Source organism: Podarcis gaigeae (genome assembly GCF_964106915.1).
Source record: "Podarcis gaigeae genome assembly, chromosome: 2".
NCBI lineage: Eukaryota > Metazoa > Chordata > Lepidosauria > Squamata > Lacertidae > Podarcis > Podarcis gaigeae.
Window position 1 is genome coordinate 106,506,768 of NC_139679.1, and position 17,836 is coordinate 106,524,603.

The following is a 17,836-nucleotide window of genomic DNA, read 5'->3' on the forward strand; positions in this document are numbered from 1 at the left end:
AAAGCGAGATGAGCACCGCAACCCCAGAGTTGGTCACGACTAGACTTAATGGTCAGGGGTCCCTTTACCTTTACCTTTACCCCACCCATCTGGCTGAGTTTCCCCAGCCACTCTGGGCAGCTTCCAACAAAGCTTAAAAATACATTAAAATGTCACACATTAAAAACTTCCCTGTAGACTCAGGGCGCAGTTCCAGTAGTTAATTTCAAAGTTTAACCATGTAACTTACTCCCAGAAGACGCGGTGGTGGTCACCAGCTTGGATGGCTTTGGGAATTAGACAAATTCCCAGAAGACAAGGGCTCTCAGTGGCTGCAACCAAAGTCTTCCTTTGACAGCCTCTCATCAGAACTGAAATCCAGGTAAACAATACCTGGCTCAGCCTTAGTCTTGGGCTTCTATTTATCGACTTTCGAACCATAGTGATCCTAAGTCCCCAGCTCCTATTCATTTGGGCAGCCCCCCCCCCCCCCGCTTCCCAGGGGCTACTTGACACCTTCCTGTCCTGAGGCAAGGCAGCATTGAAGAAGTCTGGGGAAGGGAGCTTGCGCTGTCAGCTCCTGAACCTGATCTGAGAATTACTTTGCAGCTTTTGTTCTAATATGTCACAATTGGGTTTCTTGGCAGAAAGGTGGTATATAAAGGCAATTGGATAAATAATGAATGCATTAAGCCTGCTTCACCCTCCAAATCAGACTTTATATGCAATGAGGAAAAAACGACTGAGAAATTGCTTGCTGCATCTCCTTGGCCGCAAACAAGTGAGAACGAATGCTCAATGAATGGCCCACATTGTTTAAACTAAGGTTACCATACGCCCCCGTTTCCCGGGGACAGTCCCCAGATTTACAAATCAGTCCCCATACAAAATCCATTGAAGTTGAAAAGTGTTCCTGGATTCATTAAAAAAAAATCTGGTAACCTTAGTTTAAGCATCCTGCAAACCTTTTGCAAACAAACCAGGGGAGAATGCTCAGTAAATAGGTCATCTGGAAGCAGCCACAGCCTGTTCAAAATCTTCACCAGGCAGCCTTGTTGGTGGCTCTGCCCCAGACCCTGCAATATCCAGCTGGCAAGGATCAGAAGGTGGTGTTCAGAACTGCTGGTGTCTGTATTTCTCCAGACAGGTCACCTGTTTCCTTCTGCGCTGTTGCCTGACAGTCCACAAACTGTGGGTGCATGGGCTGTGCAGTCTGCGAAATGTGGAACACCAATGAGAAACACAATGACCTTCCCTTGGATAATTCTCTGTGCACTCCCAAACACAGAAAGTACCGTAAACAGATGCGGAAAAGGCCATGGCTCCTGAACCTTTTTGCGGCTATGAAGGAGGAGGTATTTTGGCAGGTGGAGTGTGTTGTGTTGCAGTGCTGGAAAAGAACGAGAGAAGAAGCCGCTGCAAAAAACTACCACTTTAAAATGTTCAGAAAGGCCTGTCCTACTTCAACATTTGACTGCCCTAGAAGCTTTGAAAGAAGTTGCCGACTTCTGCATATAAGAAGCCTGTTGTGGTTCCTATTCTTTTCTTTTGCACTCCATTCTGTGACGCCTGCCTATCAGTTTTCTTTCGCAGAGTCCTGATTAAGCGGCTGCATTTGTCGCTCCCACTGTCACGGCCCCTGCAGGTTGTCCCAGGCAGATGTTGAGGCTGTAATGAGCCATTGTCCGCAGAATGAGAAACTCTGTAAGATCCAGAGTCCTTGAACTCGTAGGCAACATCTTGGAAACACGGTTTCATTGTTTGTATGCTAATGTTCTATGTGAAAAGCTCCTGCTACTCAAGGCTTCTGCGCCAGAAGGCTGAGATTCCTCCACTGAGCAAAAAGATGTCAAAGACTCCTAATAGGAAATGTTCTATTAAATGAGATTATACACAGCTATCCAAAAGATTTGCTTTCGGGAAAAGTTAAAGCTGGATTTTTGTTAAAGTTTTCTGTGAAAGAGATCCCCCCAGGAGTCTGGGATCCAGCATGCAGAACTGTCGTCTACAATCAATCCCAACATAGATTTCATTTCCATATATCTGAAAGTCGCTTTGGGACTTTCTTAGTCGTGGGACTTAATGAATATATTTAGTAAAACTAACATATTATTATTATTATTATTATTATTATTATTAACAACAACAACAACTTGTCCTTTTTCTAGAAAGAGCCCTGGGTGGCAAACAGATGCACAATTTAAAAGCAAAAACAGTTAAATCTAAATCAGTTAAAACATCATTAAAAAAACCCTATTACAATTAAAATTATCTGAAAGCAGTTTTGGTTTAAAGCATTCTAAAACACATTCAGTTAAAAACATTATTCCATCTGATGATCATGACATTTCCAGCAACAGTATTCTTCAGTTCCCAAATGCTTGGGTAAAGAGGAATGTTTTCAAATTCCTCCTGAAAGTTAATAATGATGGAGACAGGCACACCTCGCCAAGGAGGACATTCTACAACTGGGACGCCATCACTGAAAAGGCCCTGTCACAGTTAAGCACCAACTGGGCAGCCTCTAGTGGTGGCAGCAGCACCAACAAGGCCTCACCTGACCAATGTAAAGTCCAAGGTGGTTGGGTATTGGAGAAGGCACTCTTTGGAGTACTTGCGTCCCAAGCCCTTAATAGCTAAAGGTAAAGGTAGCCCTGCCCGTATGGGCCAGTCTTGCTAGACTCTAGGGTTGTGCGCTCATCTCACTCTGTAGGCCGGGAGCCAGCGCTGTCCGCAGACACTTCCAGGTCATGTGGCCAGCGTGACAAGCTGCATCTGGCGAGCCAGCGCAGCACACACGGAAACGCCGTTTACCTTCCCGCTAGTAAGCAGTCCCTATTTATCTACTTGCACCCGGGGGTGCTTTCGAACTGCTAGGTTGGCAGGTGCTGGGACCGAACAACGGGAGCGCACCCTGCTGTGGGGATTTGAACCGCCGACCATGCGATCGGCAAGTCCTAGGCGCTGAGGTTTTACCCACAGCACCACCCGCGTCCCCACCCCCAATGTCTATAAGCAGTGAGAAATGTCCCAGTAGTTAGTAGAGTTAGTAGAGTTTGGCTTCCTTTGGAAGGAGAGATTCACAGGAGACTTATTGCCTTTTTGTAATGTTTTATTTATTTACAAATATACAAAACATAGAACAGGTGGAAACAGTCTGCACACACTCCAAGCAAGGAAATAATCCTGCTCCCTGCATGTGAGATACCCAGAGAGAGAGAGATGATACCTGCTTTAAAAGTGTCAAATACAGCTGCTTTAAAGGTGCTGGGAACCTTTGTGCTGAAGAACAGGATATGATTCTAATACAAGGAAGAAGGCACACTTATCACTGTGCTTTTGCCCTCATTGGATCGCTGGGATAAGTCAATGCAGAATACTCCCTGCATTTCTATCTAACTGAAAGGGCTAGAGACTCCTCTAAACATTTGGAGAAGTCGGAATGATCTCGGAGAAGGGGCCATGCCTCTGCAGGCGATGCTCTCTGGGGCTGATAGTAGCCCCTCTCCAGTTCCAGAATTAGTTATGCCGAACACACCTGCGCCCGTTTGTGGTTCAAAGAGCAATGGAAGTACCGCCTTGGTCCTTCTGTTCCGTAAGCGTCACCAAGATCAGCAAGGTGCTTTGTGGCCAGAAGGTGGCTGGCTGTTCGCTGGTGCTGCTTCGCAAGACGGTGCATAGCATGCAGCTGTTGCCGCCGTTGAGATACTTGCTGCAGACACTGCGTCATAGAAGGACGTCCCAGCCAGGGTACCTTGAAGGAGGCAGCAGAGCTTCAGGTGGTAGCCACAGACTGGGATCAGGCCTCCAAAAAGGGACAAGGGTGCTGACAGAGTCAGTCCAGGTATTTATTTATTCATCAACATAATGAAAAGTCTATCAAACCTAGACCCTGGAAGATCTTATAAAAAAGGTAAAGGTAAAGGACTTCTGGACTGTTAAGTCCCGTCAAAGGCAACTATGGGGTTGTGGCGCTCATCTCGCTTTCAGGCCGAGGGAGCTGGCGTTTGACGCAGACGGCTTTCCGGGTCATGTGTCTAGCAGGACAACGGAACACCGTGCAACGGAACACCGTGACGGAAACCAAAGCACATAGAAACGCCATTTACCTTCCCTATTTCTCTACTCGCACTGGTGTGCTTTTGAACTGCTAGGTTGGCAGGAGCTGGGGCAGAGCAATGGGAGCTCACCCCATCACAGGGATTTGACCCGCCAACCTTCTGATCAGCAAGCCCAAGAGGCTCAGTGGTTTAGACCACAGCACCACCCGCGTCCCATTGGCATAAGCTCTTATGGGCTAAAGCTCACTGCATCAGATGGAAGACTACAAGATGGAGAGATGTGGGTATTCATTCCCACTGTTCCTTCATTCATTCCCATTCATTCCCAGCGTTTAAAGCCTGTTCAGTTGCTCAGAATGGCAAAGTCAGCACAGGAAACCAGTTAAGAGAGAGAGGCCATTCACTCACAGTGGGGTGCAAACCAGGACTACGGCTGAGAGAAGTTAGGACAGGCTAGGCCTCAGAACAAAACATAAACTTTATATTTTTGTTATTGCTTTGTTAAAGGTAGAGGTAAAGAGACCCCTGACCATTAGGTCCAGTCGTGGTTGACTCTGGGGTTGCAGGGCTCATCTTGCTTTATTGGCCAAGGGAGCCGGCGTACAGCTTCCAGGTCATGTGGCCAGCATGACTAAGCCGCTTCTGGCGAACCAGAGCAGCGCACGGAAACGCCGTTTACCTTCCCACCAGAGCGGTACCTATTTATCTACTTGCACTTTGATATGCTTTCAAACTGCTAGGTTGGCAGGAGCAGGGACCGAGCAACGGGAGCTCACCTTCTGATCAGCAAGTCCTAGGCTCTGTGGTTTCAATTGCTTTGTTATGTTTCCTTAAATTACTGTAAGCTGCTCCGAGCATCAGAACAGCAACTGGAGGGTGGCATAAAAGGTTAAATCGCAGTTTAAAAAGCACCTGTGATGCTAGGTTCAACATTCCCGGTGTCTCCACCTCTGGGCAGAACTTGGAAATTCCCTTCTCTGAAACCCACAGGATTTCTCCTCACAGGCATCTGGTTGGCCACTGTGAGAACAGGATGCTGGACTGGATGGGCCATTGGCCTGATCCAGCACTGTTATTCTACTGTTTTTGAAGCCTGAAGAGCCGGTCAGAATAAAAACTACTGAGCAAAATGAACCAGTGTTCTGGCTCCTAACAGGTTAATAGATAGGTATCGAAGAAGTCTTTAAGACAGATATGAGAGGGGTAGCAGTGTGACAGTAAAAGAATAGTTCTCAGACACATCTGGGTTTTCTGTAGGGTCTGGTCCCAAGCATCCCTCTCACCTGCTGAGAGAGTGAGCGGCCCTTCTTAGCTGCTGCAGCCTCACGCTGGCGTTTGGGTTCCTCGTGCAGGGCCATCCAGACCTCCTCAGCGCCCATATCTGTGGAGCAAGTGTGAATGTTGCTTAGAGACTCTTTTTATGTGGCAACAAGCGACTCATAAATCAAAAGCAATCAAATCAAAACACAAAACACTTCCCCCCCCCAAAGAGATAATTGGAATTAAAGGAGACTTTTCATGAGACAGGGACGCGGGTGGCGCTGTGGGTTAAACCACGGAGGCTAGGACTTGCTGATCAGAAGGTCGGCGGTTCAAATCCCCACGACAGGGTGAGCTCCCGTCGTTCGGTCCCTGCTCCTGCCAACCTAGCAGTTTGAAAGCATGTCAAAGTGCAATATTAAAAACACAGAGGGTGCCTTCACCAATGGCCCTCTGGAACCTGGGGCTCAAACTGCTCCTCATACATAGCAGCACGTTCTGGTGCTCTGTGCTAATTAACTCAAAACAAGGAACCACCTCATGGTTTGAAAACGGTTCACAGTACCCACTTTATCATCAGGGATTTGGGGTTGCAGGGAGTTGAAGACCCATTTCTATTTCTGCAGCAAAGTCCCTGTCAGGAGCTCGGCCTACACTCGAGTAGGACCCTGGCAGAGACACATGCCTGACTGGCATGTTCTCTCCCTCCTAGTCGATCGTTCGGGAGCTTCAAAAGCTTTCTTCAGCCCGAACATCACAGCGACCGATGCCAACAGACATCGACACACTTAGAGATCCGCAGAGTCTTTGCAGCTTGCGTAAGAGACCTCAGCAACTCAGCATTTTGGCTAATCTACTTTATTTACATATAAACACACACGGAGCACTGCAACATGGCTCCCTCTCTCTCTAGCATCAGACAGCAAAGAGAAAAAGAACAAAGGACAATAGTCCCACTTCACGGAACACAGTAACACAAACATCCTGTCTCCTTCACTTCCCACTCTGTGGAGTCAAAACATATACCGTGATGTGATAGACAACAATCTCTTGACTGCAATCATAGAGCAGGAATTCTAACATCCTCAGCATCCTAGAGCTGTCCAATCAGCACGAAAGGGGAGATTTTCAGCCAATGGGAATTCTTCTCATCCTTTGTGCTGATTGGAGACCATCACAGTGAAAGGAGGAGAGTCGACCACTGAGGATCGGCTCCTGGGGTCACTCTGGAGAAGACATGAGAAAAGAAGACAGAGGAGTGGCTACTTCCTAGGTTCCAAAGATAAGCATTTAGGGACACTGAAAACACAAGGTACTTCAGTTTGACTGATGATTTAATTTGTATACCACTCGATATATTAAAAATATCTCCAAGCAATGTACAAAAGAAATGAAGCAACAACAGGCAACTTAGCAAAATATTACAAAAAGACACAGTTGGATAGAAAAATGTGACATTAATACCAAGTTACTAATATATTAAAAAATCAGTATCGGTTTATTTTTCCTTTTGACACACCCTCCCACTCAGCCTCTAGGTTCTCACTCAGGGTCCAAACAAATTCTCACCTCACCTACAAAAGTCTCGCAATGAGAAGAGGGCCTGGAAACAGCGGGCATCACCCTAATCTCTCACTCTGGACTTGCATTTTACGGGCAAGCCCAAGGTGAATTGTATTTCCTCAGGCTGCCCACAGCTGTGTCCCATTCATCTGCACTCCTCGCACCCAATTCGAGGTGTAGCAGGTTTGTTGAGTTTCCTAGAGGGTCCAAAGGATGGGTTTCAAAGGAATGGTGAAGTGCAATGGAACTTCAAGGAAAACACAACTTTAAGTAGCTCCAAAAGATTGGGAGCCCTCCAAACGATTTGCCCATATATGAGCACAGAAAATAGATCTAGCTGAAAGGCAACATGTGGAGATCAGCATGGATTTTTTGTGCTGTATCCCATCCTTATTATTGTTGTATAATCTTAGAAGGGAGAGTGACTGTGGGGCAGGGGGGAGGGGAGGTCTGTGAATATTACTTCTGAATTTGCCACTACACTACCGGACTGGGATGAAGAGGCAAAGTAGCCAAAAAGTTCCTATGAAGCAGCATAAAAGGTAAAGGTAAAGGGGACCCCTGACCATTAGGTCCAGTCGTGGACGACTCTGGGGTTGTGGTGCTCATCTTGCTTAATTGGCCGAGGGAGCCGGCGTACAGCTTCCGGGTCATGTGGCCAGCATGACTAAGCCGCTTCTGGCGAACCAGAGCAGCGCATGGAAACGCCATTTACCTTCCCGCTGGAGCGGTACCTATTTATCTACTTGCACTTGGATGTGCTTTCGAACTGCTAGGTTGGCAGGAGCAGGGATCGAGCAATGGGAGCTCACCCCGTCGTGGGGATTCAAACCGCCAACCTTCTGATCGGCAAGTCCTAGGCTCTGTGGTTTAATCCACAGCGCCACCCGCGTCCCATGAAGCAGCATACACTCACCTAAACCAGTCACCAGCAGGCGCTTCACCCGAGGGCTTACTGGCTGCTCCTTGGTAGGTGGACGCAGGAAGTAGGAGGCTCTCTCTGAGCCCAGCAGCCTGAGGAGAAAGATAACAAGAGGCCATGTTGTCCCTCCCTACTGGAAACACCTACCACTCAGGTTGAGTTTATTAGACTAGCTCCCTCCCAGCAACAACCCATCCAAGTGTTGAAGGCTGGTGAACCTGGGCAAATGGGGCACTGCCCTACCAAACTCACTCTGCTCTCAGCCAGCTCTTGCCTGCCTGCCTTCTTAATTATAACCACTCTTATGGGTGGCACTGCCTGGCAGCTTCCTCTGTGTTGCCCCTTGTAGATCTCAGCAGCGAGAAGGATGGGGCCAAAATTAGTTGGCTCTGCCTGTTATTGGCTCTAGCTCCATCTACTGCTGTCTCCCTGTCTTCTGCTCCACCAGCCATCACTGCATCCAAACCATGATCAGAACCCCACATTTTAGATCAGGATTCATCATGTCCAGTCTGAGACCTAGGCACTCATCTATGCTTGCCACATTGGTGTAGTTTAAAAGACACCTGCTTCTTGGGAGAAAAGCAATGACAAACCTAGACAGCATCTTAAAAAGCAAAGACATCACCTTGCCAACAAAGGTCCGTATAGTTAAAGCTATGGTTTTCCCAGTAGTAATGTATGGAAGTGAGAGCTGGACCATAAAGAAGGCTGATCGCCAAAGAATTGATGCTTTTGAATTATGGTGCTGGAGGAGACTCTTGAGAGTCCCATGGACTGCAAGAAGATCAAATCTATCCATTCTTAAGGAAAGCAGCCCTGAGTGCTCACTGGAAGGACAGATCCCGAAGCTGAGGCTCCAATACTTTGGCCACCTCATGAGAAGAGAAGACTCCCTGGTAAAGACCCTGATGCTGAGAAAGATGGAGGGCACAAGGAGAAGGGGACGACAGAGGACAAGATGGTTGGATAGTGTTCTCGAAGCTAGCAACATGAGTCTGACCAAACTGCGGGAGGCAGTGGAAGACAGGAGTGCCTGGCGTGCTCTGGTCCATGGGGTCATGAAGAGTCGGACACGACTAAACGACTAAACAACAACAACAATATATCCTCTAGATGATGATGATGATGATGATAATAATAATAATAATAATAATAATAATAATAATAATAATAATAATAATAATTTATTACTTATACCCCACCCATCTGGGTGGGTTTCCCCAGCCACTCTGGGTGGCTTCCAGCAAGAGATTAAAAATGCATTAAAACATCAGTCATTAAAAACTTCCCTAAACAGGGCTGCCTTCAGATGTCTTCTAGTTGTTTATTTCATTGACATCTGATGGGAGGCATTCCACAGGGCCACGTTTGAGCCACGTTACCAGAGAGATGGCAATTTCAACCTGTTCACCCCGGTTCTAGGAAGGTTATTTCCAGCAGGCCATTGGTCTTTCTGTCCCCCAGGGATGTGTAAGAAAATACATCCTGGATCAGACCATCTAGTCCAACTTCCTGTTTCCCACAATGGCCAACTAGATGCCGATGTTTCAAAGCCCAATAGCAGTAACACTCTCCTGACTGTGATCTCCAGCATTTGATATTAAAAGCTGTTGTCGTTTTAAGTTTTGTATAAGTTGCATTGCTGTGCTAAAGCTAATAATCCATTTTTGAAAAATAGATAAATTGTTTTCAAAAGGAGTGAAGGGAAGAGCACAATGCAGGAGAAATATAAAAATGTAGCTCTTACAAGGGCAAACTCTACCCTTGAAATGTTTTATTGTTTGCATTTGTTATATATTACTCAAACATGCTTCCCTCTTTGTTGCAAATTTTCATAAGGCGCTTTACTGGGTTTAAACAGGTCCGTTTCCTTGCAGATACAATATATTATTCATTCCAGTTTTTGATTAATGAGCTTCCCTTCGCTCCCCAACCTGCAAGCACCTCATTTTGTAATTCATTCTACACCTATTTTTAGTGAAGTATTGCTGATTCGTAAAATGCAGGGGCTTCCTTCCAGCCTCTTCTCAACCCACAACTGTGCATTTAAGCCAGTTGATATCAGTAGGACAACTCATGAGAAAGTGCGTGAGATTGGTGGGGCTTTTTTAGAGGTTGCATTTCATCTTAAGAACAGGTCTTCGAGGTGGCTAAGAAGAACAATTCCAAATAACAAACCCCATTTAAATTTTAAATAACCGATAACAGGGATAATAAAAACATATTTATTATCTTTGTAGATCCATATATCTCCAAAGTTTCTTCTATCATAGAATTCAGCCCTGTTTAGGGAAGTTTTTAATGTCTGAAGTTTTATTCTTTATTTAATGTTCTGTTGAAAGACGCCAGAGTGGCTGGGGAAACCCAGCCAGATGGGTGGGGTAGAAATAATAAATTAGTAGTAGTAGTATTACTCATGAGGAGTTGGGAGTGCAGCAACACCTTGAGCGCCACAGGTTTCCCATCCGTTCTTAAAAGCAATGACATGTTCTCCAAAGTGCAACGTAGGAAGCCCTAGCGTGCCTGGAAATTGTCCTCTCTAACCATAATCCATAACTTGAAAGGCCCTTCTGTCTGTCCCACCAATGTATGAAGCATGTTTGGATGGAACTCAGGAGAGGACCGCTCTCCCTACGAGGTTCTGGAATGCTCCCAGGTTCTGGAATGCCTTGCCAAGGGAGGCCTATCTAATTCTGTCTCGAGTGCCCTCCCACAGGCAGGTGAAGACATGTTTATTAGCCAGGCCTTTGACCATGATAAACCAGAAAGCGCTCTGTTCTTTTTTTCCCTTTTTTGCATATAATTTTTATTAATTTTTCTGTTTTACAATTTAAAATACTCATTTTTAAATTCTTAAGGTATCAATGACTTCCCTTTTTCTCTTTCCATGGTTCATTTAGCATATCATAAATCCCTGCATATTTTACAAAAACTGCACCATTCAGTACTCTATTATTGCATCCATCAAAATTTATTTACACTGTTAAATTTATCTTACTGCTCCAGCGTTTTCAGCTGTACACAATTATTTCCCATATTTTCAATAAACGTTTTCCAATCTTCTCTAAATATATGTTCTTCTTGTTCTCTTATTTTATGTTAAGTCTGCAAGCGGCGCATATTCTGTCAACTTAAGTTGCCATTCTTCTTTAGTTGGGACCTCGCTCGTTTTCCATTTTTGGGCTAACAAAACACGGGCCACAGTAGTGGCATACATACTATAAATAACCTTTTCTGATACCTGGGAATTTCAGTCTGAATTATCCCCAGCAGAAAGGACTCTGGTTTTGGGGGGAAAGTAGGACACGGGTGGCGCTGAGGTGTAAACCACTGAGCCTTGGGCTTGCCGATCGGAAGGTCAATTGTTTGAATACCTGCGACGGGGCGAGCTCCCTTTGCTCGGTCACAGCTCCTGCCAACCTAGCAGTTCGAAAGCACGTTCAAAGTGCAAGCAGATAAATAGGTACCACTCCAGCAGGAAGGTAAACAGCGTTTCTGTGCGCTTCTCTGGTTTCGCCAGAAGCAGCTTAGTCCTGCTGGCCACATGACCCAGAAAAACTGTCTGTGGACAAACGCCGGCTCCCTCGGCCAATAGAGCAAGATGAGCACCGCAACCCCAGAGTCGTCTGTGACTGGACTTTACCTTTACCTTTTTACTCCCCCCCCCCCCCAATTCATTATGGATCATTTCCCAATACTCTTTTACAAGTTCACCACATATGAAAGAACATTCCCTCCATCAGATCAGCACTCTGCTCTGATTCCTGTCTCTGACAGGACCACTCTGTGGGGCTTAGGGCTCTCCCAAACCCTTGACCCAAGTGATAGGTCGCTGCTCACCTGTGGAGATACTGTTGATAGTCTGGCAGGGGACTGCTTAAAGCTTCCTTCTTCTGAATCCTTTGCAGGTTCCATCTTCCAGACCTATTGGAGTCAGCCCACCTGTGAGAATCTTTGGCATGTCCTGAAGAACGGGGCCAGACATGGCCTGGATATGCCATCATAACCTGATAGAACATCACAGGGATAAAAGCAAAGATTGCACCTGAACTTATTCCTTCCTTCCTGAACTTCCCAGGGCCGGCTTCTATCCCTTCCACTAGCTGTCCCCCTTCCTACTTTCTTCACACAAGAACAGCCCCTCATTTGCCTATTGGCCTTATGACTAACCTGCTGGATTCTGAGTTTAGGACCTGGTGTGCAGTCATGCAGCACTGTGGCATCCAAGCTCTTTAGGCTTCCTTGTTTGGGCTGTCACCATGGTGCTTTGCCTCCCACCTGCCTCACGAAAGGTAGAAACCAGAACAAAACCACTTCAACACAGGGAGTGAGGAAAGCGTAGGCTGCAATCCTATGTGTGAAATTTGGCTGCATGGCTTCTTCAATACTTTTCATGTTTACCTAAAAGAAAGTCACATTTAACCTAGTGGGACTTGCCTTAGAGTTTAAGCATGTATAAAAATTTGGATGTGTTACAATGTGCCATTATTTGGGATTAAGTTAAGCTGAATTTTTGAATTTACATGAGTGAGAAAACAAGTATTGGCCTATGGGGTTGAAAATTAAGAATCCCATGGCTTCTCAAACACAGGCTGCAGACACACCATACATTTAAGACAGATTTAAAGTACATTTTTCTACTCAAAGCAACCTGGGAGGCATAGTAATCAAGGCTTTGTTCCCCTCCAGTCTACTTAAGAAGCTCAGCATATGAAGAGGCTAAGCTGGTTTTTCCATCTCAGCCATATGGCTTTCACAAGCCATTATTGTGTTCCTATATCAGTAATTTAGGAATTCTCACCATTGTAACTAAGCCAAGTTTGACTCCCTTTGCAAATTTTTCTGAATGCTGTATGGAAAAGCACATGAATCTGACATGTGGAGAGTTTGTAAGTAAACCATTTTTAACTTACCGAAGGTGTAATATAATTTCTGTGCTAAGGGAAGAGGAAGGTTTTGAACTTAGGCTTACCCAGAATGTGCAGAAGCAAACAAGTGCATGTTCACTGTACACAAGACAAGTTCTGCTGCATCGGATGAAAAGCCTGTCCAGTCACAGCGGCCAGCTAGATGGCTATGGGAAGATTTTGCGCACATTTAACATAGCATCCAAAAAAGGGCTTCCTAATGCCTGTGCAACTTCTGCATTGCGCAAGCCTACATATTCCTTCTCTCAAAACCTTTCAGGGTTTTTTCCCCTACCCACACACTTCAACAGTTTATCTGTTGTTCATAACACCTTCTGCAGCTGTCACCCTAGTATTTGCCCCCTGCACATTTCAGATTCTGAGAAGAAAACGAAAACCACCCCTTCCTGCTACAAAGGAGTTTTTAAGATTAAAGGAGGGGATGTGAATTCTCATTTCTTCAACTTCGGCTTTTGCGTTTCACGAGGCCTGAAGCGTTTCGGAGCTTGGGGGGGGGGGGTGTGTGCAGGGAGAGCAAAGTGTTTTGCTTGGCCAAAGTCCTGGCAGGTGGTTAGTGGGGGCCCGACTGTTAATAATTCCCAGCTAGAATAGGGGGTTTGGAAGACTTTTGTTTGTGTGTGGGGAGGGGAAAGCCTCCCCCCCCCCCATAGTGGGAAGGAACTCCATGCGAGGAAAGCTTTACAATAAGGCACATTCAACGGCAAGAACGAGAGGAGGTGGAGAGAGAGAGAAGAGAGATCAAGGGTGAATGGGGCTGTCTGATTAAATGAGGTCTGAAAGGAGAGAGCGGGCCATTCACAACAGGAACGAAGCCTTCACCGGTAACAACTCAGACTTAATCCAGGGAAGATGGGGAGGGGCGACGGCTGTGGAACTCCATGTAAGATTTCCAGCCCAATTCTGTGTGGGCTGTTGCTTGCTGTGGACAGCGTGGTGCCAAAATCACATCCACATCTCCCACAGAGGTGAGCTGGACCACCCTAATCTTGAAGCTACTTCTCAGGCAGACGGTTCCTGAAGGGCAGCTACTTTCCCGACTCTAACCCCCCCTCCACTTTCTTCTTCCAACTAGGCCGGGCATGGCCAAACTTGGCCCTCCAGCTGTTTTGGGACTACACCATCCCTAGTAAAATATACTCAGAGTAGAGAGTGGATTTCATGCCCTTTATTCAGCTCATAGTGGTGAGGAGGAATGAAAGTTCCCCCAGAATGTCTGCTTTATGTACGTTATTTACACAATGGGCCCCACGTGATTGGCTAATTGCGGGATTCACCTGTAGGCCAATCTGGTTGCAGATTCACTTCCACCTGGAGCTGGATTGGGTGGCTCCTGTGGACCAATCAAGACTGCTGCATTCTGAATCCTATTGTTGTAGGACCAATCAGACTGCTGCCTTTTGGATCCTATTCAACTCAGTACATAACACCTAGCTAACAGGACCAGTGGTCAGGGATGATGGGAATTGTACTCCCAAAACAGCTGGAAGGCCAAGTTTGGTCATGCCTGAACTAGGCCAAGACACTGTGTTACCTGAGGCAAAGGAGAAGGTGGTGCCCCCTCTACTAAAAGTGACTGAAATAGCTGGATCTTTTCTGCAATACGGGCAATGGGGCTGCATTCTTCCATACCCCTCACAGAGCTGCAGGTCCCAGCACCCCTAAACTATAGCTCCCATGATTCTTGGGGGAAGGTAGAGATGTGCCTTATCGTGTGTGCACAGCCTCAGTTGCACCCTCAACAATGTCTTCCAACAATTCCCAGCATTCCCAGTTCCCCATGCTCTCTCCTTAGTGGCCTTCCTGGTAGTGGCGCCTGCCCTATGGAATGCCCTCCCCTCAGATGTCAAGGAAATAAACAACTACCTGACTTTTAGAAGACATCTGAAGCCAGCCTTGTTTAGGGAAGTTTTTAATGTCTGATGTTTTATCGTGTTTTTAATATTCTGTTGGGAGCCGCCCAGAGTGGATGGGGAAACCCAGCCAAAGGTTCTTCAGTGGTTTCCAACCCAAGGCAGGGTGGTGGAATTTTTACTTTTTTGATTCCAGGATGAAAATCTCTTAAAGCTACCACTCATAGGTCCTTGCGAATGTATGCAAATTTCAAACCAAGTACAGATTAAAAACCCTTACCAAAATCTAGTGGAAAAATATTAAAGATGAAAATATTAAAGATGGAAATAATAAAATATTAAAGATGGAAATGTTTCTAGCCCACTTTTACTGTTTTACTGCTAAAAGTTCCCTATATAAAAAATATAAAACAATTTGTTTTTTAAACATCTTTTTATTGAATTTTCAGAGAAAAGACAGTGTCAGCATAAAACATCTTGGGGAGCTGCAAACTGAAACTATGAGACAGACTCCTGAGAGAAAATGGATCCTCTCATTACTAACACTTACTCAAAAGAAATTCAGACCAAATCTTGCCTGGCTGAGACAATGATTATGCTTCATGCCAGGATTCTGGAAAACAGACCAAACCAGGGTTGTTAAAAAAAGCTTAACAACTTTTGTCTCCTGAATTTTACTTCTAGAAATATGGCAACCCTAACTCAGCAAAGATCTAGTGCTGATTTACCTATGCCTGTACAACAGCCAACATCTCTTACCTCAGGGCCTTGTCCCTCCCTTAAAAGTATGCAGTTTGAAGTGATGTCAGGCGATAAAAGCAAAACTTAGGACAAAGCGCATGCAGACCAAATGGAATGGAGTAATATTTACGATGTGACCTGTGCCATCTGCTGGCTTTTGAAAGGAATGCAGAACAAACAACAAAAACGTTGTTTAAAGGTTAAGGGAACACTTTCTGAGGCACTGCAACCTCTGAACACAAGTTGCTGGAAATTGCAGGTGTTGTGCTCGTGTCCACACCTTGCAGGCTTCCCACAGGTATCTGGTTGGCCACTGTGAGAGCAAAATGTTGAGGCAGACAGGCCACTGGCTGATCCAGAAGCCTCTTAAGGCCTCTGCAGGCATATTTGTAATTCTGGGTACCACACCGTTGACTCCTCCTCTAGACTGCATCTTGGGAAATTTAGGGAGATTGCAGATAGTTTGGCGCATGAAGAAGTTAGAATATCCCGAGAACAGAGCTGGTGTGGGAGAAAACCTTTAAATGCTGGAAGCTTCTCAGTATTGCAAGACTCAGTTGGTTATAATAAAAATGTTATAATAATTTGTTATTTATACCCTGCCCATCTGGCTAGGTTTCCCCAGCCACTCTGGGAGGCTCCCAACAGAATATTAAAAACACGATAAAACATCAGACATTAAAAACAGAGAACACACAAGGGGTAAGATTGGCGCAAGAGGGTTGAGGAACCCAGCTCATAAAATGCAGGTGTTGCAGACTTGGAGAGGGTTGCTGGGATCGTTCTCAGCTGCCTTGAGGAGATAAATGTGGCTCACTTTCAAAGTTTGATGCTGCGGACCTGGCACACCCACCAGCCTCTGCCATGCAAATTGTGCCTGGATCACATGTGAGACCCACATCCACACCATCATCACCACCGCCACCATCATTTATTATTTGTACCTCGCCCATCTGGCTGGGTTTCCCCAGCCACTCTGGGTGGCTTCCAACAGAGATTAAAAATACATTAAAACATCAGTCATTAAAGATTTCCCTAAACAGGGCTGCCTTCAGATGTCTTCTAAAAGTTCCACAGGGCGGGCGCCACTACCAAGAAGGCCCTCAGCCTGGTTCCCTATAATTTCACTTCTTGTAGTGAGGGAACCGCCAGAAGGCCTTCGGCGCTGGACCTCAGTGTCTGAGCTGGCTGGAGCGTGGTGCTGATAATGCCAAGGTTGCAGGTTCAATCGCCTTATGGGACAGCTGAATATTCCTGCAATGCAGGGGGTTGGACTAGATGATCCTCAGGGTCCCTTCCAACTCTACCGTTCTATGATTCTCTATCATTCTCCGAGAGAGGTGTAGCAATAATGAAAGCCTTTGGGGCCATGTAATAGGTGCACTGAAAGAACTGGAGCCACAATATTTAATTCAAATACATTTCCATCCTTAAGCCCAGCAGCAAGTCAACCATCTATCCAATTAAAAGTGGGTGAAGTATTTTACTTGTGTGTCGCCTTTGTGTTTTGGTTCCCCACCGGCAACCTTTTCATTTCTTCCTCAAGCTCATTCTGGGAGCGGGGCCAGCCAACCTCTTCAGCAGCCACACGGCGCAAGACGACAAGAAGTAGTTACTCTGAATCCTGGGACGGCCAGTATTGTTCCATTCAACGCTTGCTCCCCAAGACTTCTTCAAAGAAGTGTTGGATCTTTGGGCTGATAACTAAATAAAAAAAATTAAGCTGCCAAGATGAAGCACATTGGGGGGGGGGGCTTAAGATGGCACCACGTCAAGTTAAAGGTCGCGTTTTCACATGCAGGAGTGGGGAGAAGAGAGTGGGATTGCTCAGGCTGACCCTGACCTACATTCATTCATTTGAAAATTAGAAGCGCCTTGGACCAGTTGCAAAGGCCACGGTTCTTTCTGCATTGGTGACTTTGAGACCGGGTCTCTGCAATGTGCTGTACGTGGGGGGTTCCTTTGAGCCTGATCTGGAAGCTTCCGTTAGCGCAGAATGATAAGGCGTGATGGCAGCCAGCAGTGAGGCCCTTGTCAGCATATGACGCCTCTGCTCAGAGACCTGCACTGGTTGCCAATTTGGGCCAAGTTCAAGGTGTTACGATTGGTATATAAAGCCCTTAACAGCTTGGAACCAGCTTAACTGCAAGATTGCCTTACCTCACGTGAGCAGACTTGGCTGCTTCGATCTGCGTAACCGGCACTGCTACAGTTGCCGCATGAAACTCAAATCTACCCTTGTAAAAAGAAATCTGGTATTTTAGTGTGGCAGCACCTAAACTTTGGAACTCCCTGCTTATTGTTACCAGGCTTCATTGTACTCTGTTTGATGCCTGCTTAAAACATTCTTGTTTAGACAAGTCTATACAGTGTATCACAGAGATTAGGACTTGCCGATCAGAAGGTCGGCGGTTCGAATCCCCGCGATGGGGTGAGCTCCCATTGCTTGGTCCCAGCTCCTGCCAACCTAGCAGTTCGAAAGCACGTCAAAGTCCAAGTAGATAAATAGGTACCACTCTAGTGGGAAGG

General features: G+C 46.0%; 1 protein-coding gene across 3 annotated transcripts; it reads right to left on the bottom strand.

Annotated features, from left to right (window-relative positions):
* Positions 1-3,070: 3,070 nt before the first annotated feature.
* LOC310838018 (uncharacterized protein) lies at positions 3,071-15,951 on the bottom strand (the record flags this gene model as incomplete). 3 transcript variants are annotated; one of them, XM_083725342.1, is made up of 6 exons in its annotated part: positions 3,071-3,733; positions 5,324-5,421; positions 7,780-7,877; positions 11,629-11,795; positions 11,959-12,066; positions 15,326-15,951. In XM_083725342.1, 4 exons carry the CDS (start codon positions 11,790-11,792, stop codon positions 3,503-3,505), a joined length of 591 nt encoding a protein of 196 aa, XP_083581468.1. In that variant the 3' UTR covers positions 3,071-3,502. The 3 variants fall into 3 exon arrangements, with proteins under 3 accessions (XP_083581468.1, XP_083581467.1, XP_083581466.1); XM_083725341.1 differs by having other exon boundaries at positions 11,959-12,189; XM_083725340.1 differs by lacking the exons at positions 11,959-12,066; positions 15,326-15,951 and having other exon boundaries at positions 11,629-11,807.
* Positions 15,952-17,836: the final 1,885 nt, after the last annotated feature.